Below are 20,753 nucleotides of genomic sequence, written 5' to 3'. Positions count from 1 at the left end.
GTGATACTTCCTAGATTACTTTTTCACTTTCACACATTGCCAATTTCGCTTCCCCACTAGTTTATTATTATTATAGTTTACTACATGAATGCCTTTGTTACTGTGTTATTGCTTTTTTTTACTCTCAATAAAATCCAATTGTTTAAAAAAAAAAAGAAAATCGCCGCCAGATCAGGCACCCTGCGCGCCGAAGTAATAGCCACCAAAAAGGCCACCTTCTGGGACGATGTAAGCAGGGGATTCTCCCAAATATTTTCAATGGGAGGTTTCTGAAGAACTGTCAACACCAAATTGAGGTCCCACAGCGACAATGGAGACCGCACAGGGGGAGCCAAGTGCCTCGCTCCCTGAAAAAAAGTACGCACATAGGAGTGTGAGGCCAAGGGACGTTGAAATAAAATCGCCAAGGCCGAGACCTGGCCCTTGATAGTACTCAAGGCCAGACGTTGCTCAACCCCCCCGCTGGAGGAAAACCAATATCCGAGTCACCGAAAAGGAGTAAGGGTGAACCGCAAGAGACTCACACCATGCAATGTACGTCTTCCAAGTACGATGGTATATCTTCCTGGAAGTAGATTTTTCTGCCATTTTTTCCACCCCTGGAATGTGTACAGCAGAGAGGGCTGAAACAAACTGTTCCGCCCACCTTAGAATTTTCGGCTACTTCATGAGCCACCAGCACACTTCTCGTGCCCCCTTGGTGATCAACATAGGCCAAGGCCATGGGATTGTCCAATTGAATCCGTACTGGACATTCCTGGAGACTAACTGTCCAATGATCCAGGCAAAGCCTGATCGCTCGGAGCTGCAGTACATTGATCGGTAGCCTGGACTCCTCCGGAGTCCAGACCCTTTGAGCACAATCTGGGCCGAGGACACCTCCCCACCCGGATAGACTGGCATCCGTGGTGAAAACCGTCCAGTACAGGGGAAGAAAGGATTGTTCAGAGGGAGAAACACTCTGGCGGAGGCTGACTCCAGAGCCAGTCCCAAATATTCCAGGCTCGTGGACGGTACCAGAGCAGACTTCTGAAGATTCAGAATCCACCCAAACTCCCTCAGCGTTAGCAGAGTGATCTCCAAGTTGGCCAACAGGGCAGACAAAGACTCTGCTCATAAAAACAGATTGTCCATGTACCCCAGTATCATGATCCCCCCCCTACGCTGTAATACTAGAACTGGGGCCAACACAAGACCTGAGCAGCAGAGGCGAGACCAAAGGGTAACGCCACAAATTGATAATGCTCCTCGCCCACGGCAAAGCAGAGGAAGCTCTGATGGGCGATACAAATGGGGTTGTGAAGGTAAGCATGCTTGATGTCGATAGATGTGAGAAAGTCCCCCTGATGTAGGGATGCTACCACCATGCAAATGAACTTCATTTGAAACTTCTGTACCCGCACAAAGCAGTTCAGCGCCTTGAGGTCCAGAATTGGAAGGCACCTTGCCCTCCTTCCTGGGAACCGTAAACAGGTTTGAATGGGAACCGTAAACAGGTTTGAACAGAAACCTTGTCCGACATCGGAAACCGGGACAATCACTCCTTGAGACAATAAGTCTTGCACTGCCCCATAGAGATCCTGTAAGCGATCTGGGGATAAGTGCAGGTTGAAAGGAAAGAAACTTGCCGGCGGGTATGATCGATTTTGTGGACCCACTTGTCCTGAACTAGGAAGGTCCACAGGTCCGGAAAACAGCAAAGACGTCCCCCCCCACCCCTGATACGGGTGAGGGCTCACCTTCATGCAGAGTTTTTGTCCACAGGCCTGGCAGACCCTGCTCTTGGTTTGCCAGATCAAGACTTCTTGGAACCCCTATTGGAGGCCCTGAAGGGTTTTGCTTCCTTTTCCTGAGATCCTGAGGAATGAAAAGGCTGCTTCTGAGCAGAAAAGGAGGGTCCCCATCTGCGATAAGACTCCTTACCCTTGGAAACCTGAGGAAAAAGAGTACTCTTTTCCCCCCTGTGAGGCCTTTGATGATGTCATCCAAGGAAGTTCTGAACAGGCGATCTCCCACAAATGGAAGATCAGACAAGGCCTTCGTAAAAGCCTGGTCCGCAGACCAGCACTTCAGCCAAAAATTGCACCACAGGACCACCGCAGAGACAGTCTAGAAAGCAAGGGAGCGGCATCCAAAGAGGCATCACAGATGAACTGTAGCCCTTGGACCAATTGATCCGTCAGGTCCACAAACTCAGGAGGGAGCCGATTCTCCTCTATATCTTAGCATAAATGGATTTTTGTAAGAACTTACAGTAAAATCCTTTTCTCTTAAGCTCATTGACAGACGTAGTCTTCTTGATTCTCAAGAGCTGGGTTATGTTGTCTCCGCAGGAGTAGGACTAGGCAGAATGACAAAAACGTTCTGGCTCCACCCTAGGGGCAGTCCCTGAGGGTATATCCTCCCTCTCTCTGCTACAGGGAATCAGTTCTGTTTAAAGCAGTACAGAGAATTTAACCCAACCCAACTCAATGATAGAGGGGCGGGTACTACGTCTGTCAATGAGCTTAAGAGAAAAGGATTTTACGGTAAGTTCTTACAAAAATCCATTTTTCTCTATCGCTCATTGACAGACGTAGTCTTCTTGATTCTCAAGAGCTGGGACATCCAGAAGCAGTGCCACAAATGAGGGGTGGGATTGACAAAATCAAATCCAATCTAGAAGGCCCAACCGGTGCCAAACTAGAAGTTTTAAAGGCTCATTATAAACAAAGAATGAGGCTAAAGAAAAATTTTTCCAACGGAAAAAAACCCTCGAGGTAGACCACTGGTCTCCTCAAATTGCGGCCTGCAAAACCTTGCGGCCAAATGAGGCATCAGACGATGCCATTACATCAACTTTATAATGTTTAGAGAAGGTATGCACCGACGACCAGGTAGCCGCCTTGCACACCTGGACCACTGACGCCTGATGGCGAAAGGCCCATGACGCACTAAGTGCCCGAGTGGAGTGCGCCTTAACAGGGAACGGGGGCTCCCGACCCTTAATAGAATAAGCCTGCACTACCGTCTGTCTGATCCATCTGGAAATGGTCGCGGCAGATGCAGGCAACCCCTTTTTGGGTCCATCTGGGATCACAAAAAGTGAATCCGTCTTGCGAAACGAGACTGTCGTTTTCAAGTATACCCTGATCGCCCGGACCACATCCAAGGAGTGCAAAGCAAATTCCCGAGGATGACTGGGCTTAGGACACAGGGAAGGTAATACAATTTCTTCATTCAGATGAAATTCTGAAACCACTTTTGGTAGGAAGGATGGATTCGGACGAAGAACCACCTTATCTCTATGAACCACCAGATATGGTGAACGACAAGATAATGCGGCCAGTTCTGACACCCTGCGTGCAGAAGTAATAGCCACCAAGAAGGCCACCTTCTGGGACAACGTGGGTAGAGGAATCTCCCTAATATCTTCAAAGGGAGGTTTCTGAAGAACCGACAACACTAGATTAAGATCCCAGGGGGGTAACGGCGCGTGCACTGGCGGAGCCAGATGTCGCACCCCCTGGATGAAATTCCGCACCAAGGAATGAGTAGCCAAAGGCTTCTGAAAGAAGATGGCTAATGCTGAGACCTGACCCTTGATAGTACTCAAGGCCAGTTTCTGCTCAACCCCTTGTTGCAGAAAAGCCAATATTCGACTAATCGAATAAGACCGAGGACGGAACCCCAAAGGTTCACACCATGCAATGTAGGACTTCCATGTGCGATGATAAATCTTTCTGGAAGTCACTTTCCTTGCTTCAACTAGAGTAGGAATAACTGAAGCTGACAAACCTTTGTCCTTCAGCACCTGGGTCTCAATAGCCAGGCCGTTAAAGCCAGCGATCGTAAAGCAGGATGGAAGATCGGTCCCTGAGACAGTAGATCCTCCCTGAGAGGAAGTCTCCATGGGACGTCCGCCACCAGTCTGACCATGTCGGCGTACCAAGCTCGACGAGGCCAGTCCGGAGCTACCAGGATTACTGGGATTCCTTCCTCCTCTACCCTGCGAAGAAGTCTTGGCAGTAACGCGAGAGGAGGGAAGGCATATATTAGCTGGTATTGCCCCCACGGGGCGATCAGTGCGTCTGCGGTTTCTGCTAGAGGATCGCGGGAGCGAGCCACGAATCTCTGAACTTTCCTGTTGAATCGTGATGCCAACAGATCCACATCCGGGGTGCCCCACCGTAGGCACAACTGGTGGAAAACGTCTGGATGGAGGGACCATTCCCCCTGATCCAGGGTCTGACGGCTGAGATAATCTGCCTGCCAATTCTCCACCCCCGGAATGAACACCGCAGAGATTGTTGGAACAAATCGTTCCGCCCAGCGAAGAATGCAAGCCACTTCTTTGGCCGCTCGGACACTCTTGGTGCCCCCCTGATGATTGACATAAGCCACGGCCGTGGCATTGTCCGACTGGATCCGAACCGGGCTGCCCTGGAGCTGCTCGGTCCAGTGAATCAGACAAAGTCTGATCGCTCTCAGTTCCAATACATTTATCGGTAACCTGGATTCTTCCGGGGACCAAAGTCCCTGGACAGATAACTGACCAAGAATTCCTCCCCATCCGGATAGACTGGCATCCGTGGTCACTATCGTCCAATATATTGGCAGAAATGACTTTCCCTGGCTGAGCATTGGAGACCGAAGCCACCAAACCAGAGACTCTCTGGTCTGTTTGCTCAATCGTATCTGATTGTCCAGGGATTCCGGATTCCGATTCCATCTGAGAAGAATCTCTTGCTGAAGAATTCGGGTATGGGACTGGGCAAATGGGACTGCTTCGAATGAAGCCACCATCAACCCCAGAACCCTCATGCACGTCCGAAGGGAAGACCAGCTGTTGGACAGTAACAACTGGACTGCTGATTGAATCTTTCGAAGTTTCCCTACCGGAAGGAAAACTCTCGTCCTGACTGTGTCTAGAATTAGACCCAGATATTCGAGCCTCTGGGTGGGAACCAGAAATGACTTTTGCTGGTTCACCAGCCACCCGAATTCCTGTAAAGAAATCATAGTAATTTCTATGTTTTGTAGCAAGGTCTGAGGAGACTCTGCATGAAGCAGAAGATCGTCTAGGTAACCTAGAATCGATATACCTCTTTGGCGCAGAAGTGCCAACATTGGGGCCAACACCTTTGTGAAGACCCGCGGAGCCGTGGCGAGACCGAAAGGTAACGCCACAAACTGATAGTGGTTCTCCTCTACGGAAAAGCGTAGAAAACGCTGATGTCCTGCGAAAATGGGAATGTGAAGATAGGCGTCCTTGATGTCTATGGACGCTAGGACATCCCCTGGATGCAGGAAGGCTGCTACCGTGCGAATGGACTCCATTCTGAATCTTCTTATGTTGACGAAAGAATTGAGTGCTCTTAAGTCCAGAATTGGACGCACTTTGCCCTCTTTCCTGGGTATTGTAAACAGGTTTGAATAAAACCCTTGAAACCGTTCTGTCCAAGGAACGTGGACTACCACTCCTTGTTGTAGTAAATCTGTGACTGCTCTCCTCAGATCTTCTAAACGATCTGCGGATAGACGGATATTGGAAGGGAAGAATCGCGCCGGTGGGAGAGATCGAAACTCGATCTTGTACCCTGACCTTATGACTTCGCAAACCCAATTGTCCGGGATTCTGGAAAGCCATGGATCCGGGAACCGGCGAAGACGTCCCCCCACCCCAGTTATGGGTGGGGGCGCACCTTCAGGCTTTGGATGGTTTATCTTCAGGTCTGGAGGGGGCGGGCTTTTGCTTGCCCGACCAACGACCCCTGACGCCTCCTGTAGGAGCTTTGGAGGACTTAGTTTTTTCACCCGCTGGACGAAAAAACCTCTTGTGAGCAGAAAAAGAAGGCCCTCGTCTTTGACGAGTTCCTCTACCTTTAAAATTTTGCGGTAAAAAGGTGCTTTTTCCACCGGTGAGATCCTTAATGATCTCATCTAAGTTGGCTCCAAATAGACGCTCTCCTGAAAAGGGGATATTAGCCAATGCTTTTTTGGAACCTTGGTCGGCTAACCAACCTTTTAGCCACAGTGTACGCCTGAGAACCACTGCTGAGACTGATGCTCGCGCCATTAATGGAGTGGCGTCTAACGCCGCATCACATACAAACTGTAACCCCTGTATCATTTGTTCCAACAAATCTGATACCGCCTGAGGGACTTCTTCTAAGTCCCGGCATAACCACTTGATCCATTCAGTTACAGCCTGCGAAACCAGACCAATAGCAATTATTGGTCTGAAAGCTGATCCAATCAAGGAAAACATGGTGCGAGACATAGCTTCTATCTTGCGATCCACTGGATCTTTAAAAGACGGAGCGTCTTCTAAAGGAATAACCGTGGCTTTATTCAATCTAGCAATAGGTGAATCCACCACAAGTGGTTCTGTCCATTTCTTAATAAGGGTTTCCTCAAACGGATAACGCCTGTCAATGCGTTTAGAAATATTAAAAGTGCGTTTTGGCAGACGCCATTCTTCTTCGATTGGATTGCCAAAACATTTGGGCAATGGAAAAACCTTCGCCACTTTGATGCGCTTTTTAGTCCCAAAAGGGATCTCAGTTTCAGCTATTTCCGATGGAGTACCCTGTAACCTTAAAGTCTCTTGAACAGATACAATGAGTGCGTTTACCAACGCTTCCTCTCGGGCTATGGCGGATGCCGAAACATCCTCCTCACTGTCTGAAGAGACAGGACCCGAGACACCAATACCAGATGAAGTACCTGCAACTGCAGAAATAGGCTCAGAGTCCGAATCCGAAGTTTCAGATAATAAGGGGTTAGGCGGGGGTCGCTTTCTTGCGCCCTGTCCCTGACAAGCCACTTCCACCCGGGACACAAAAGTTTCCATAATAGCTGACAAAGATTCAATTGTCAATGGGGTGCTGGAGGATCCCGCAGACCCCTCGAGGGGATCCGGAGGAGATACATGAGTGGCAGGGTCCATGTTAATACAGGACACCTTTGCCAGCAAAAACAAAAAAACTTTTTCTTTTTTTTTTTTTTTTTTTTTGTGTGTCTCCCCCTAGCGCAATAGCGCCCCTCAGAGTACCTGCTTCTCGATCCCAGAGAGAGAGAGAGGGACCCCCAAGGCTCACCAACCGATGCAGTGCAGTTTCCAACAAACTGCAGTCAGCGTCTGTCTTACACAGACTGGAAGGAGCTGTTTGCTTTTTTCCCGGGCAGAAGGCGTGGCTCCGCCCCCTGTGTACGCCTTCCGGCGTTCCCAGCCCTCCACGAGGTAGCTGGACTCACAAAACATGGCCGCCCCCATAGAAGAGACATAAGACTCCAAAAACATGGCGGCCGGCGTGACCTGAGGACATACATGCATTCGGTCTACGGCAAAATGGCGGCGGACCGCCGATATCGTCTTCCCAGCACATCCACCTGCACTCTGCTAAGAGGTGACATATGGATCTACAGAGATACACTGCACATAAGGTAGGATTATACCTCCTATGTCTGCTGTAATTTACAGTCTGCTGGGTAGAGTGTTAGCTCTTGAACCAAGTCCACTTCCCACAAACACATGCTGTATTACAAGGGGGACTTGTAAGTATCAGATATATACTGACCATATATGGAGGGGCCCATAATATATACTGCCTCATAATGAGGAAAAAAGGGAACGTTTACTCACCATACCGAACCGACAGGCACCCTCTCTTCACCATACCCTCTCCACCGGGGTGGGGGTTTGTGGACGCCTCGACTCTCTGGTACCTGGCGTCCAAGCGAGCTTTTAACTCGCTAAGTCAGTCCCTTTGCTGGGACTCCGTCGCGGCCGACTCAGCGCACTGGTCTGCACGCGCTCTTAGGCAGAAACCGGGGTGACCACTGGATCTCAACATCCAGCCCGTCGCCCGGCCCCGCATACTTACTTGAATATGTCGCGGCCGACCAAGCGCAATGCCATGGTCTGCGCGCGCTCGTAGGCCGGCTGGGGTGACCACAAGTGTCGCCCAGTCCGGCATTTTTGCTTGAAGATCTCACAGGAAAAAAACACTGGAGAAAACTACCTAAAAAATGTCTTTTTCTTAAAGAAAAAAAAGTCTTGCCAGGACCAAAAGATCCCAGCAAGGAACTTAGGTCCTTACTCCTGACTAGACGGAAAAAAACTGATTCCCTGTAGCAGAGAGAGGGAGGATATACCCTCAGGGACTGCCCCTAGGGTGGAGCCAGAACGTTTTTGTCATTCTGCCTAGTCCTACTCCTGCGGAGACAACATAACCCAGCTCTTGAGAATCAAGAAGACTACGTCTGTCAATGAGCGATAGAGAAAAAACGTTTGCCCATTCAGTCATAGCTTGTGACACCAGAGTGATAGTAAACACCGGCCTAAGTGCCGACCCAGCCACAGTGAACATATTGTGGGTCAATAAATGATATGATAATCCCGTGGAGATAGGTGGAAGAAATATGTTTTATAGTCCTGAAGTTTGCAGCCTCCCTAGAATACTTCTCACTTTAAGTGGGAAGTCTGAAATGGATTTGGAAATATGAAGGGTATTGGCGCTACTTCTAATATGCTAGTGTGGTGGACACTGGTAAGTAATGGCGTTCTGTTAGAATGGGTGTAAAGGTGGTGTGCATATAGCAACACTCTATGGCATACACATAAATAATCTATGACATATATATTACAAAAGATTCTGTAAAGTGCTCACGTGCTCAGTGCCACAGGTAAATGATAGTGACTTCTACCTTGGTAGGAAGTAAATAAATAGGTATATAAAGTATATACCTATTTAGGTATATAAAGTAATATACCTATTTATTTACTTCCTACCAAGGTAGAAGTCACTATCATTTACCTGTGGCACTGAGCACTTTACAGAATCTTTTGTAATATATATGTCATAGAGTATTTATGTGTATGCCATAGAGCAGTGGTCCTCAACCCTGGTCCTCAGGGCCCACTAACAGGCCAGGTTTGCAAGATAACTGAAATACATCCCAGGTGATATAATTTGCTGCTCAGTGATTGCAGTAGTCTAGTCTGCATCTCCCCAAGGTAATACTTAAAATCTGGCCTGTTAGTGGGCCCTGAGGACCACTGCCATAGAGTGTTGCTATATGCACACCAAATTTACACCCATTCTAACAGAACGCCATTGCTTACCAGTGTCCACCACACTAACATATTAGAAGTAGCGCCAATACCCTTCATATTTCCAAATCCATATTGCGGGTCAAGGCCTCCGACCTCCTATCAGTCAGAGCCGAGAAGACCGGAGACTCTTCTACTGGAATTACCGTGGCTTTATTCAACCTGGAAACCAGGCAGTCCACTACAGGAGGTACTGCCCATTTTTTAAGGAGGGACTCCTCATAAGGGTAGAGCATTGCAAAACGCTTAGGGATTGCAAAGGTACGTTTTGGGGGCCCCCACTGTTTTGAGACAACATTGTCAAAGAAGGCGGGAATTGGGAACACCCTTGCCGCTTTGGAGGACATGTGGGTGCCAAAAGGTGCATCTGATGCTGCATTAGTCGCATCTTCCAAATGTAAGGTTTCTCACACCGATACAATAAGTGCATCCAATAGCACCTTTTCATGTGTGGTTAGAGAACAGAGGAATCATTCTCACTATCTGAAAACATGGGGTGTGTAGACGCAGACCCAGAAGGGTAACTGGCACCTGCGGTGGCCGATTCAGACCCTGGATCGGAAGTAGTGATCGACCGATATCGTTTTTTTATTGCCGATACCGATATTTTGGTCATCGCATACCAGTATTGGCCGATATCTGCCGATATTTTCGGACATTTTAAAAAAAGTTTGGCTGTTTTTGAATGCTGTAATTTTTTTTAATTTGGCGCAGAGTACCCCGAAGTGATGTCATGACATCACTCTCAGGTTTTTACATGGAAACCCGATCAGAGCCGAATGCGGCTTTGATCGGGTCTTCTCTTTGGCGGCCGTGCAGGTAGGATGCCCAGTCTCCCAGTGGGAAAAAGAGACCCGGGCGAGCCGCGAAAGGCGGCTGGAGAGGTAGGGACGTCCCCTCCCACTCCTTGTAATGACAGCCGAGCGGCTTCTCAGCCGCATCGGTTGTCATTACAAGACAGATGACCATCAGCTATGGACGCCAGTACCGGGGTGATGCCTCTAGCTGCAGGCATCACTCCGGTACAGCACTTTCTCAAAATATCGGTAACCTCAGGGGCTGATTCGGATATATCGGGGAAAGTGCAGATTGACCCTCGATATATCGGCTTTGCCAATAATCGGTCGATCCCTAATCTGAAGAGACAAGAGGAAGCAAGTGAAGGCGAGGGGGCGCTTTTTGGTAGCCCATTTGCCCAGGACCAAATCCGCTTTGGACACCAAGGACTCCAGGACTGCCATCAGTGCAGCCAGTTGTGGGGCCCTGGTGTCCTCAGAGTGGATCAGGTGGTAAAACGTGTTTCAGTGACTCCACGAATGGAGAGGGAATCTGCACTACAAGTGTAAAAACACATTTTAAGGGACACCCCACCGCGCTGTCCACACCACAAGGCCCAGCACAGCACTACTGCTGTATAGCAGCAAGAGGTAGAGGGAGCCCCAGGCACTCACCACCACTGGATAGCTCACAGTAAGCTTCTGCACATTGCACAGCGATCGGTAAAAGGCATGTCTGGCTATTAGCACTAGAGGCCGAAGACTTCCCACCACCGTATCACCGCCCATCTGAGCTCCAAAAAAATGGTCACCGCTATTTTCAAAGGGAAACTATAGGAAAATGGCCACCAAGGCTACACAAACATGCTCCGTGAGGACGTCAGGTGATGAAACTAGTAGGGCAGGGCTAGGACACCGACAAACACCGCATGAGTCACACTCAACGCTCACGGCTTGGAGCAACAGCCAGACTGTATAAGTCAGATGTGAGAGATCCCAGTATCAGGCAGACACTATACTATATGAGTGCAATACATTTATTTTTAATAAACAAATTGGATTTTATACAGAATCATACTAATTTGCCACTCTTTCTTCTCTTATTCATTATCCTCACCTTGCAACATCCTGGGAATAACACATCCATGGAGAGTGGGGGGAAGATCCACGTTTTGCATTTAGACCATTCTGCTGGAAAATATCTATCAAGCGCGAATGCTGGTTTGTAATCTGACCAGATTCCCATCTGGTGAGTCATTTTTGGGGGAGACCGTGAAGCATATTCGGTGTCATTTTTCACCGAGAGTGTTCACTGAGGATATTATATGGACTGAACTAATTCGATTATAATTTGGCACCTTTTTTTGCGTGGGACTTTTTGGATGGATTTATTCAGGAGGGAGCAGATAGGAGGGCCACAGAAGCCACGGAGCTGGGGGGGGAGGGGAGACACGATTGGGAAGGAGGGGAACCCAGGGGTCCGACCATCCTAGGGAGGGGCCCACATCCGCCCCAAAACCCAAGGGGGGACAGCTACTTGCCACACCAGGAACAGAGTGAGCACTGCTCCATCAGAATGTGGGTGCTGTAGGCCAGGAGGAAATGCTTTGACTCAGGCCAAAGCCAGTGTGTATGCGCCCTCGGGAGACGTTTAACTCACAGGCCAGCCCCAGTCCAGTGGGGCTATGTTGCGGCTGACCTAGCACGTAGCTGTAGTCTGCACGCGCTCGCTGGCCAGACTGGGGGCAGTTGATAGAAGGAAAAAATTCAATTTAAAAATAAAAAAATAGCTAGGATCAAAGATCCCAGCAAGGAACTAGGTCCTTACTCCTGAATTAGGCAGAAAAAAACTGAACACCTATAGCAGGAAGTGGGAGAATACCCAAATAGACTGCCCCATAGGCGTGCCCAAGCTTTTCTCTGGCTAGTGTCCTACTCCTGTAGGGGGCAGCATAACCCTACGGTCATGAAAATTAAGAACTCTGTCCGTCAATGAACGAAAGAGAAATGGGTTTTTTGACTTACCGTAAAATCCACTTATCTGATGTTCATTGATGAACACACCTACTGATCTTTTTAACCTTTGGGTTATACTGCCCCCTACAGGAGTAGGACACTAGTCAGAAAAAAAAAAGTCTGGGTATGCCTATGGGCAGTCTCAGGGGGGTATACTCCTTCTCTCTGCTATATTGACGGACACAGCTCCTGATCTTCTTAACCATTGGGGCGTCCCAAAGCAGGGTTAAAAATGAGGGGTGAGAACAGCGATATAAACTCCCAAGGCTAACTATAGTCAATCAGGTAAACAGGAGCTCAACCAAAACAACTGGGGCTCACCTAAAAAAAAAAAAAAAAACAATACACCAAGAGGACCAGATCCTCTAAACAGCAGCTTGCAAAAACCTTGCGGCCAAAGGAAGCATCCACAGATGCCAACAGATCCACTTTTTTGAACTTTGTGAAAGTGTGCACCAACGACCAAGTGGCCGCATTGCAAACCTACATCACTAATGCCTGATGACGGAAGGCCCAGGAGGCACTGAGGTCTGCACACGCTCGTTGGCCAGATTGGGGTGACGACTGGATCTAGATTATCCAGCTCGTCGCCCAGTCCGGCAGTTGATTGTAGATCTCACAGGGAAAACAAACAGGAAAAAGAATTCTATCCAAAAAGAGAAAATTGCCAGGAACAGAGATCCCAGCACGGAACTAGGTCCCTACTTCTGACTCGGCTATAGCATACTGTCCATAAGCATAGCCAGAAGATCAAAAGCTGTGTCTGTCAATGAACGTAAGAGAAAAAAATGTTTAAATTCACTTCCATATTTAAAGTGAAACTTCACTTCTCAATAGGAGTACGAAGCACTAATCTTAACCACTTAAGCCCCGGAGGATTTGGTTGCTCAAAGACCAGGGCCTATTTTGCGATTCGGCACTGCGTGAATTTAACAGACAATTGCATGGTCGTGCGATGCTGTACCCAAATGAAATGGACGTCCTTTTTTTCCCACAAACAGAGCTTTCTTTTGGTGGTATTTGATCACCTGAGCAATTTTTACTTTTTGCGCTATAAACAAAAAAGAGCGACAATTTTGAAAAAATAATATTTTTCACATTTTTTTACATGAAATTCCCCCCCAAAAAATGTAAAAATCAAAATTTAACATTTTAGGCAAATTTGTTTTCTGCTACATATTTTTGGTGAAAAAAAAAAAAAAAAATCGCAATAAGCATATTTTGATTGGTTTGCGCAAAAGTTATTGCATTTACTAACTACGGGAAAGATTTATGTCATTTTTTTTTTTTTTTTTTTTAACTAGTAATGGCAGCGATCTGCGATTTCTTTTGCGGGACTGCGACATTGAGGCGGACAGATCGGACCCTTGACTGAAATTGACGCTTTTGGGGGTACCAGTGACATTACTACAGTAATCAGTGCTATACATATGCACTGTTACTGTAAAAATGACACTGGCAGGGAAGGGGGTTACGTTTATTGGTAAACAGTGGGTTAAATGTATCCCTAGGGGCGCGATTCTAACTGTGGGGGGGCGTGGCTTGTGATGTAACCACAGAGACATACGATCCTACATAGCAGGATCGTATAGTCTCTGCAGTTACATCAGGGAGAATGACAGACTGCTTTGTTTACATCAGCCGTCTGCCTTTCTCCCTCTCCAGAGGGAGATTGCGAGTGGCCGGCGGACATCAGAGCAGAGATGTTACTGAACGAACGGGGGCAGGAGCGCGCCTCCGGCGGCACGCGCTTGCCCCATAGAGGCTCGTGGGCGAGCGACGTACCCGCAGTAGATATACTGACGTCTGTTGGCAAGTGGTTTAACAAAAAAAATAAAAAAAATGCCCCTGCCCCTTTAAGGCTCAATATATAGCACAGTGCTTTTGCCACGTTAATTGTCCTTTTCTATGTTGTACAATACCTGGTTGATCCTGCCTTCCCCTCTGTAAACTGACCACATTAATCATGGCTGCTGATCTCCAATAGCATGGTCAGTTTACGTGCCTCCGTCATCCAGCTATCTCCTCCTAGTCTCTTCATCTCCCCCTCCCTGTCAGCTCCGTATTCTTTGTGAGAGCTGATCTCCTCCCCACCCCTCTCCTGCTGTGTAATTATATTCCCCTTCAGCTGCTCCAGTGTTTGTCAAGAAATATGTATTAATTCTTTGATCTTCTCTGTTTTTAGGTCCCTGTTCAGTACAGTGTGTGTGTTTTCCTAAGATTATAATGCTAAATACCTTCTTTTTAAAGCCCTGCTGTGCAGACACATGACCTCCCTCTGCTAGCTTGCATTCATCAGAGGGAAATCTCAGCCCCTCCTCACTGTGCTCACTTACTTGGGAAGGTATTTAGCATTATAATTTTAGGACAACACACACACTACTGAAAAGGGACCTAAAACAGAGAGAATCAAAAGTATTTCAAATTTGTGACTTTTTACCATTTTAAGGGTCCAGTAACAGCTATTTGTTTTAAAGCACATTAATGCATGTAGACCAGCTATCCATTGTTTTAAAACTGTGCTAATTCATATTTGTACAGTTGTGTTGCCCTGCAATGTCCTATTGATGGCTGAGGCAGTGCATGAAACCATACAATTTTGATAACACACATTAAAATGTAAATAGAGAAGTGAGTATACAGCCTAATGAAAGTGTTGGCTTTAGCAAATGTAGCAAGCCTAAAGCGTAACTTCACCCAAAAAGTTAACGCTCTTCCTCAATATTTGGGACTTTTTTTTTTGGGCAGGGGGGAGTGGATACCTGCTTTTGACAGGTACCCGCTCCCCCACTTCAGGTCAGATCGCCGTGGCAGTAGTTTAGTCCCCTCCTCCTTACCCTGCAGCCCTCTAGTATACATCACAGATCCCAGAAGGCTGTGGGACCAATCAATAGTGCAGCACAGCTCATGTATACGCAGAGAGCAGCCAGCTGTGAAGCTGCAAAAAAAAAAGTACAGGCAGCTGCCCAGTTAGTATGATGGTGCCAGGGACCGAAGTCTGGCGAATAAACTGGTCAGGTAAGGATAATGCTGGATCCTGGGGCAAGTGAGTGTCCTATTATTAAAAGTCAGCAGCTACAGTTTATGTAGCTGATGACTTAAGCTGAGATGAAAACCTCTTGAATAACTTGGGTGTTGGAAGTAGGGAAAGTGCTGTGCTTCCAGAGATCCCTAAATATTATGGATGGTAATGATTAAACCAGTTCTGTGGAACTCTATGGATAAAAGCAGCAGCTGTGCTGTCTCATTAGCAAGCCCATATTGATCTAGGCATCTTTTGTCATGCAGTAAATGTTTATTTGTATACATATAGTAAAAAGAAAGGACATAAATCAAAAATTGAAATAAACAGTGGAATGGTAACTATAGGTAATACTTCCAGTTTACTATGTTCCATTGCTCATCAGCTCCAGTATGTTTGTAAATAACAGTCCAAACGCCAAAAGATCTTAAGACATTCAAAGAGTTTACTGAACACTTGCAACAAAAACATGTTATTTAAGGTTGGCCAGTAAACTTTACAAGCAACACTGTTTCAGTGCATAATAATTAACATTCAATTCGGATAGTGATTTTCTAGATCAGTGTGAAAGGAAGAATAAAAAAAAAAAAAAAGAAGAGAGAAAAAACACAAAAAAAAAAAGGTACGGGCTTTTTTTTTTTTTTTTTTTTGATGATGCACATCTGACAGTATTTAAAATGTAAATTATAAATGACAAATCTGGAAACATAAGCTTTATTTTTTTACAAACAAATCTTATTTAAAAAAATATTTTGTATTTAAGAATTTATACTGTACACAAGTATAATTTGAACAGAATATATTACATTGCTAAAACAATTTTATAAATACTATACAAACAAGCAAGGCTGCAATACCTACAGAAAAATAAACCTAGGGTTAGGAATGGGTCAATGCCTGCTTCCCAAATACTACCATCTTTTTAAGTGTCATCAAAGGGTATATCTACTTAGAAATCAATGGAGAACAAATGAAAAAAAATTAAATTTTGACAACCAGGGCCTTTTTTTTTTCTTTTTTGGTTTGTTTTTTTGGGTGCTGGTCCACCTTTTCAGGACCCACTGACCATTTTGCAGCAAACTGCTGGAGATTGCCGATAACATTTTATTGGGGCACTGTAAAGTCAGAGAATGTCATATTTAGAAAGTAAATGGTCCATGACTTAAAAAAAAAAAAAAAAAAATTGCCTTTTACATTTTAAACTGTTTAAACTGTCATACAGAAATATGGAACTTGTAATTGCTAATAACATAAACAATAATAAATTGCCTAGCTGTCAGGCTTCAATATGGTCACTGACACAAAACAAGTATGCAGAAAAGGATTGGTGACTCTACTGGCGGCATACTTGTTCCAGATCACTGACTCAAAGAATCTTACCTCAAGGACCACACCTTTGCAAGTTGCATCTGTATGCAGCCGCCTACCTGATGTCCAGGGTAAATTGCAAGTTCTAAGGCAGGCACATCAACAAGTTTTTTGTGTAGGTAAGCTCCTAAGATGAATTTGCCAGGTTAAATTAAAGTTCCTTATTGCTTTTGACTTCTAAAAAGGGTGAAGGCCAGTTCCTCCACCCAAAATTCCTGTTATGAGCAAAAGCCATCCTTTTTCTCTTTATTGTTAAAATTCACTTGGTAGACTCAAGTCAGTTGTTTGCATATAATAGCTCTCATGGAGTTTCATTTAAACTGGTTGGCTGCTCTGTAGAAATAGGAAGAGATAGCCGGGCAGCCGCACACCTCGCCCAGCCCGAGTGGCTAACAGACAAAAGCAGCCTCAGCTTGATTAATCCAGGCCATGCCCCAACATGATTTGTCCCGCCCCTGGGCTTAACATTGAGTGTACTGCGGCAAAGTGGCTCGTTCCCGTCCAGCGACGTAGACCTACGTCGCTGGGCTCCCCCCTTTGTGGGCGGCGCACGCGCGCCGCCGGAGGCTTGCTCCCGATGTATTCAGTCACAGCGGGAGTCGGGCCAGCGGCAGGTGATTACCGCCGCTCTTCCCCGATCGTCCGGGAATCGAGTGTGGAGATCCGCCCGCTTGTGTAAACAAAGCGGGCGGATCTCCTAAGTGACAGACCGGGTCAGATTGCAGGGTTCACACAATAACTTTTGCGCAAACCAAAATACACTTATTGCAATTTTTTTTACCAAAAATATGTAGCAGAGAACAAATTGGCCTAAAATGATAAAAAAAAATTTAGATTTTTACATTTTTTGGGGGGAATTTCATATAAAAAAAATGTGAAAAATATTGTTATTTTTTCAAAATTCACGCTCTTTTTTTGTTTATAGCACAAAAAGTAAAAAAAAAAAAGCGCACAGGTGATCAAATACCACCAAAAAAAAGCTCTGTTTGTGGGAAAAAAAGGACGTAAATTTAGTTTGGGTACGGCGTTGCATGACCACGCAAATGTCAGTTAAAGTCGCACAGTGCCGAATCGCAAAAAGTGGCCTGGACGTAAGACAGCAAAATCCTCCGGTGGTAAAGTGGTTAATCTGGGGGTGGGAGGGAACCTGTTAAGACATGGCCTGAATGAATCGAGCTGAGGCTGCTTTCACCTGTTAACCACTAGGGCCGGGTGAGGTGTGTAGCAGCCAGGCTATCTCTTCCTATTTCTACAGCGTGCTTTGGGTCTGGACAAACCTTTCCACAGACTGCACCCATACTAGTCAGCATCATCCGACTCATGAGACCTTGACAGCCTGAGTGGAGGCCCCTAAGCATTTATCGTGGGCTGCTTTATTCAGTTTCTCTAGCAGGTGAAAAAAGTGGGGACCTGGTTCCATGAAATGGGAGAGGACAGAATGGTGATCCCCTATTTAATATTACAGAAGCAGTGCTCAGGTTTTAATAGGTCAATATTACACTAGTGGTATAAAAGTAGGTAATGCAAGAGTTTTGCCCAAAGCAGGAGCCTTGCATAATAGCTGCACGTCAAACACAAGAATAACTTTTACAGCTATGCCAAACGGCATTTCACAATAACATTAATTTATTCTCTTAGAAGTCCAAGCATGTAATGAATAGCTACATTGATCGTCTGTTAGCTGAGCTGACATGGTCAGGGAGAGAAGATTTCAATGCAGCAGCACTGATATGTAATGTTATGCTGCATTTTAAAAAGAGTTTTTAAAAACAAAAGCAAAACAAAAAAAAATGAAGTGAGGTCAGTAGCGTATATAGTCTGGTCTCGTGAAGAGCTGCTTTTACCCTCGGGCTGGAAACTGGTAAGTGCACCTAGGCAAAGTCTTCATGTCTTGAAGTCCCTTTAATCTGGCATATCAATGTTCAGCTTGGGAGGAGGCACAACATATTTGCCAGGGCTTTGTGTAATTACTACGCCAGTCTTTTTTCGAAACATTGGGGCGATTTTGGGAGGTTCTGGTACAGGCGTTTCCTCTGCATCTTCACTGTCCTCATGATGAATATCATAGGATATATTGCCGTATTCCCGAAGGAAAGGGAAGATCTCTAGTAGGAACTGACAGAAGTCTTTCCGAATGCCAAACCACCCTGGAAAAAATTGGGATTTATTAGTGGAAGGCTACTGTATAGCCAATACTTTACCATGCTCCACATTGTGCTAAGGAACTTCTATCTTTGACAAACCTCCCCAGACCCAAATTATGAATGATCAAGAAAAGGATTTTTGTACTCACCATAAAATTCTTAACTTAGGAGTCCATCACGTGACACAGGAAGCCTTAGACTGTGTTGATATACCGTGCCCTAAAAGAACATTGAACACTTGCAAACAAGAAAAAAAAAAAGTGGGCCAGGCTAGGATAACCTCTCCTATTCCCAGTATGCCTAAATTTTGAAGCAAAGCATTAACAAGAGCAAAATCAAAAAACACACACAGGGCTAGGACCCCTGTCCCTCAATGTACTTCAAGAACAGGATTTTATGGCGAGTATCAAAATCCTATTTTCTTGTTCATCCATTGAGGGACATAGGTCTTAGGCTATTAAGATGTCCAAAAGCAGTCCAACTTTGGGGTGGTTAAGAACCTGAACGTCCACCTGGTAGAATGAGAACGTGTGAACAAAAGATTAGGTAGCAGCTTGCAAATCTGAGAAATAGTAACCTAATGCTGAAGTGCCCAAGAAGCATTTACAGATCTAGTGGAATGTGGCTTGACAGAAAAAGATGGCATCTTATAAGCCTAAAAAAATGGTTTGCCTCAGTGACCAAGAAATAATTGAAAAAGAAGCCCGGTTCACCCTTACAGAGACCCTCAGGAATGACAATGAGTCAGTCTTTCTAAAAGATGCAGTTGCTGTGATGTAAGGTCACTCCTATAGCACAAACTACTCTAGGCAATCTTCTGATGAACTGGAGCCAGAGAGATGAAAGAACAATGTCCTGGTTGAGGTGAGAGGCCAAAACTACTTTTGGTAGGCATGAGTTTGAGGTGGGGCCTTATCACCTTGTCCTTGTTTAAGACCAGAATGGGTTCTTCACAAGAAGGCTGACAGCTCAGACACACGCTTTGAAGAGACAATGGCAACAAGTTTTGCAACTTTGTGAATGAAGGTGGCCGATTCATCTGGGACTGGCCGAATTTTGATTCATGTATAGGCAAGCTAGTTGTACAGAGGCTGATCTACCAATCAACTTTTGTACACCAGCCTGTTTTTTTCCCCAAACAAATCGGTACCGCCAGATATAACCAGCAACACTGATCAGTGTGTTCTGACGGTTGGAAGGGTCCTCGTCGTCAGAACACAATAGTACAGTTAGTGATTCATCCTGCTGGTTGAAAAAATAAATAAAATAGTTATTATTGTACAGTATGGCCAGCTTAAGAAAGCAAAGGGGGGATATCCCTAATAGGTTAAAAGTTTTTTTTTTCTTTTTAAATGCTCTGATGTTGAAATCAAGCTCCAGTGGAGTCACAATGGATCCACATGGTGGAAAACTTTGCAGAAAGGTCTTGACTAAAGAGTGGGGATCCATCTAGCACAGTAACCTGGGTCTTAATGGTGCTAAGGCCCAAATGACACTCTAGAATCATTGGCAAGAGGCCAGGATTCATCTCACAGAATTCCCTGGGAATTTATCTTGCCCCCTATGCCCAATGGAATTAGGGAGACACAGAGGATGGAATAGACTCTAGCTGACAGCAAAATTCCAGATGCTATGGAATTTATTTACTAAAACTGGAGAGTGCAAAAGCTGGTTCAGCTCTGTAAAGAAAACCAATAATTTTCCAAGTTTTTTTTTTTTTTCTGTCAAAGCTTAATTGAACAAGCTGAATGGCTACCATGCACAGCTGAACCAGATGTTGCACTCTCCAATTTTAGACAATCAACCCCTGTGTCGTACCATCAGAACCATTACATACAGTGGGACTGTCTCTATATATCAAAAACCAGGCATATTGCACTGCAAGGTGGAATGCAACTTGGCTCAGATACAAGGGCAAGCCTCAGATACGAACGAGCCCAGCTGATGGGCCAGGCAGCCGATGGTGACCAGACAACTGTAAGCAGGAACCAGAGAAGAACGGACGGGAGTTCAATGTGTAACTTGCAAATGGGAGCAGCGGCGATAAGAAGTTTCCCCAATGAAGATTACTTGGAAAGAGTGCAGAACAAGCACATGAGCACTTGATCTCTCAGCGTTAACCTATTCCACGGTAAAACCAATGCACAGCAGGATTTTTAAATGGCGCTCAGCCATCCTAGTATCTAGCTCTGCGAGTAGAACCATTCGGGATAAGCACCAAAAGTGAGTCTTCAGAGACTGGGTCACACCTGGGACTATGCTAAGGCTGTGAACTGGAAGAGCGTTCTGCAACACAAAGGCCTGGAAAGCGCCACAATGCAGAGACCTGT

General features: G+C 45.8%; 1 protein-coding gene across 1 annotated transcript in view; it reads right to left on the bottom strand.

The window, feature by feature from the left end:
* Nucleotides 1–17,719: 17,719 nt before the first annotated feature.
* Nucleotides 17,720–20,753, bottom strand: part of TMEM185A (transmembrane protein 185A) — a 31,143-nt gene continuing 28,109 nt past the window's right edge. Inside the window, exon 7 of the mRNA XM_082262688.1 lies at nt 17,720–18,426. Coding sequence (XP_082118814.1) covers nt 18,182–18,426 — 245 coding nt within the window. The 3' untranslated portion in view covers nt 17,720–18,181. The remainder of the gene's footprint in view (nt 18,427–20,753) is intronic.

Source organism: Pelophylax lessonae (genome assembly GCF_965119305.1).
Source record: "Pelophylax lessonae genome assembly, chromosome: 7".
Taxonomy (NCBI): Eukaryota; Metazoa; Chordata; class Amphibia; order Anura; family Ranidae; genus Pelophylax; species Pelophylax lessonae.
Note: the sequence above shows the minus strand (reverse complement) of the source record. Positions and strands in the feature narration are given on the sequence as shown.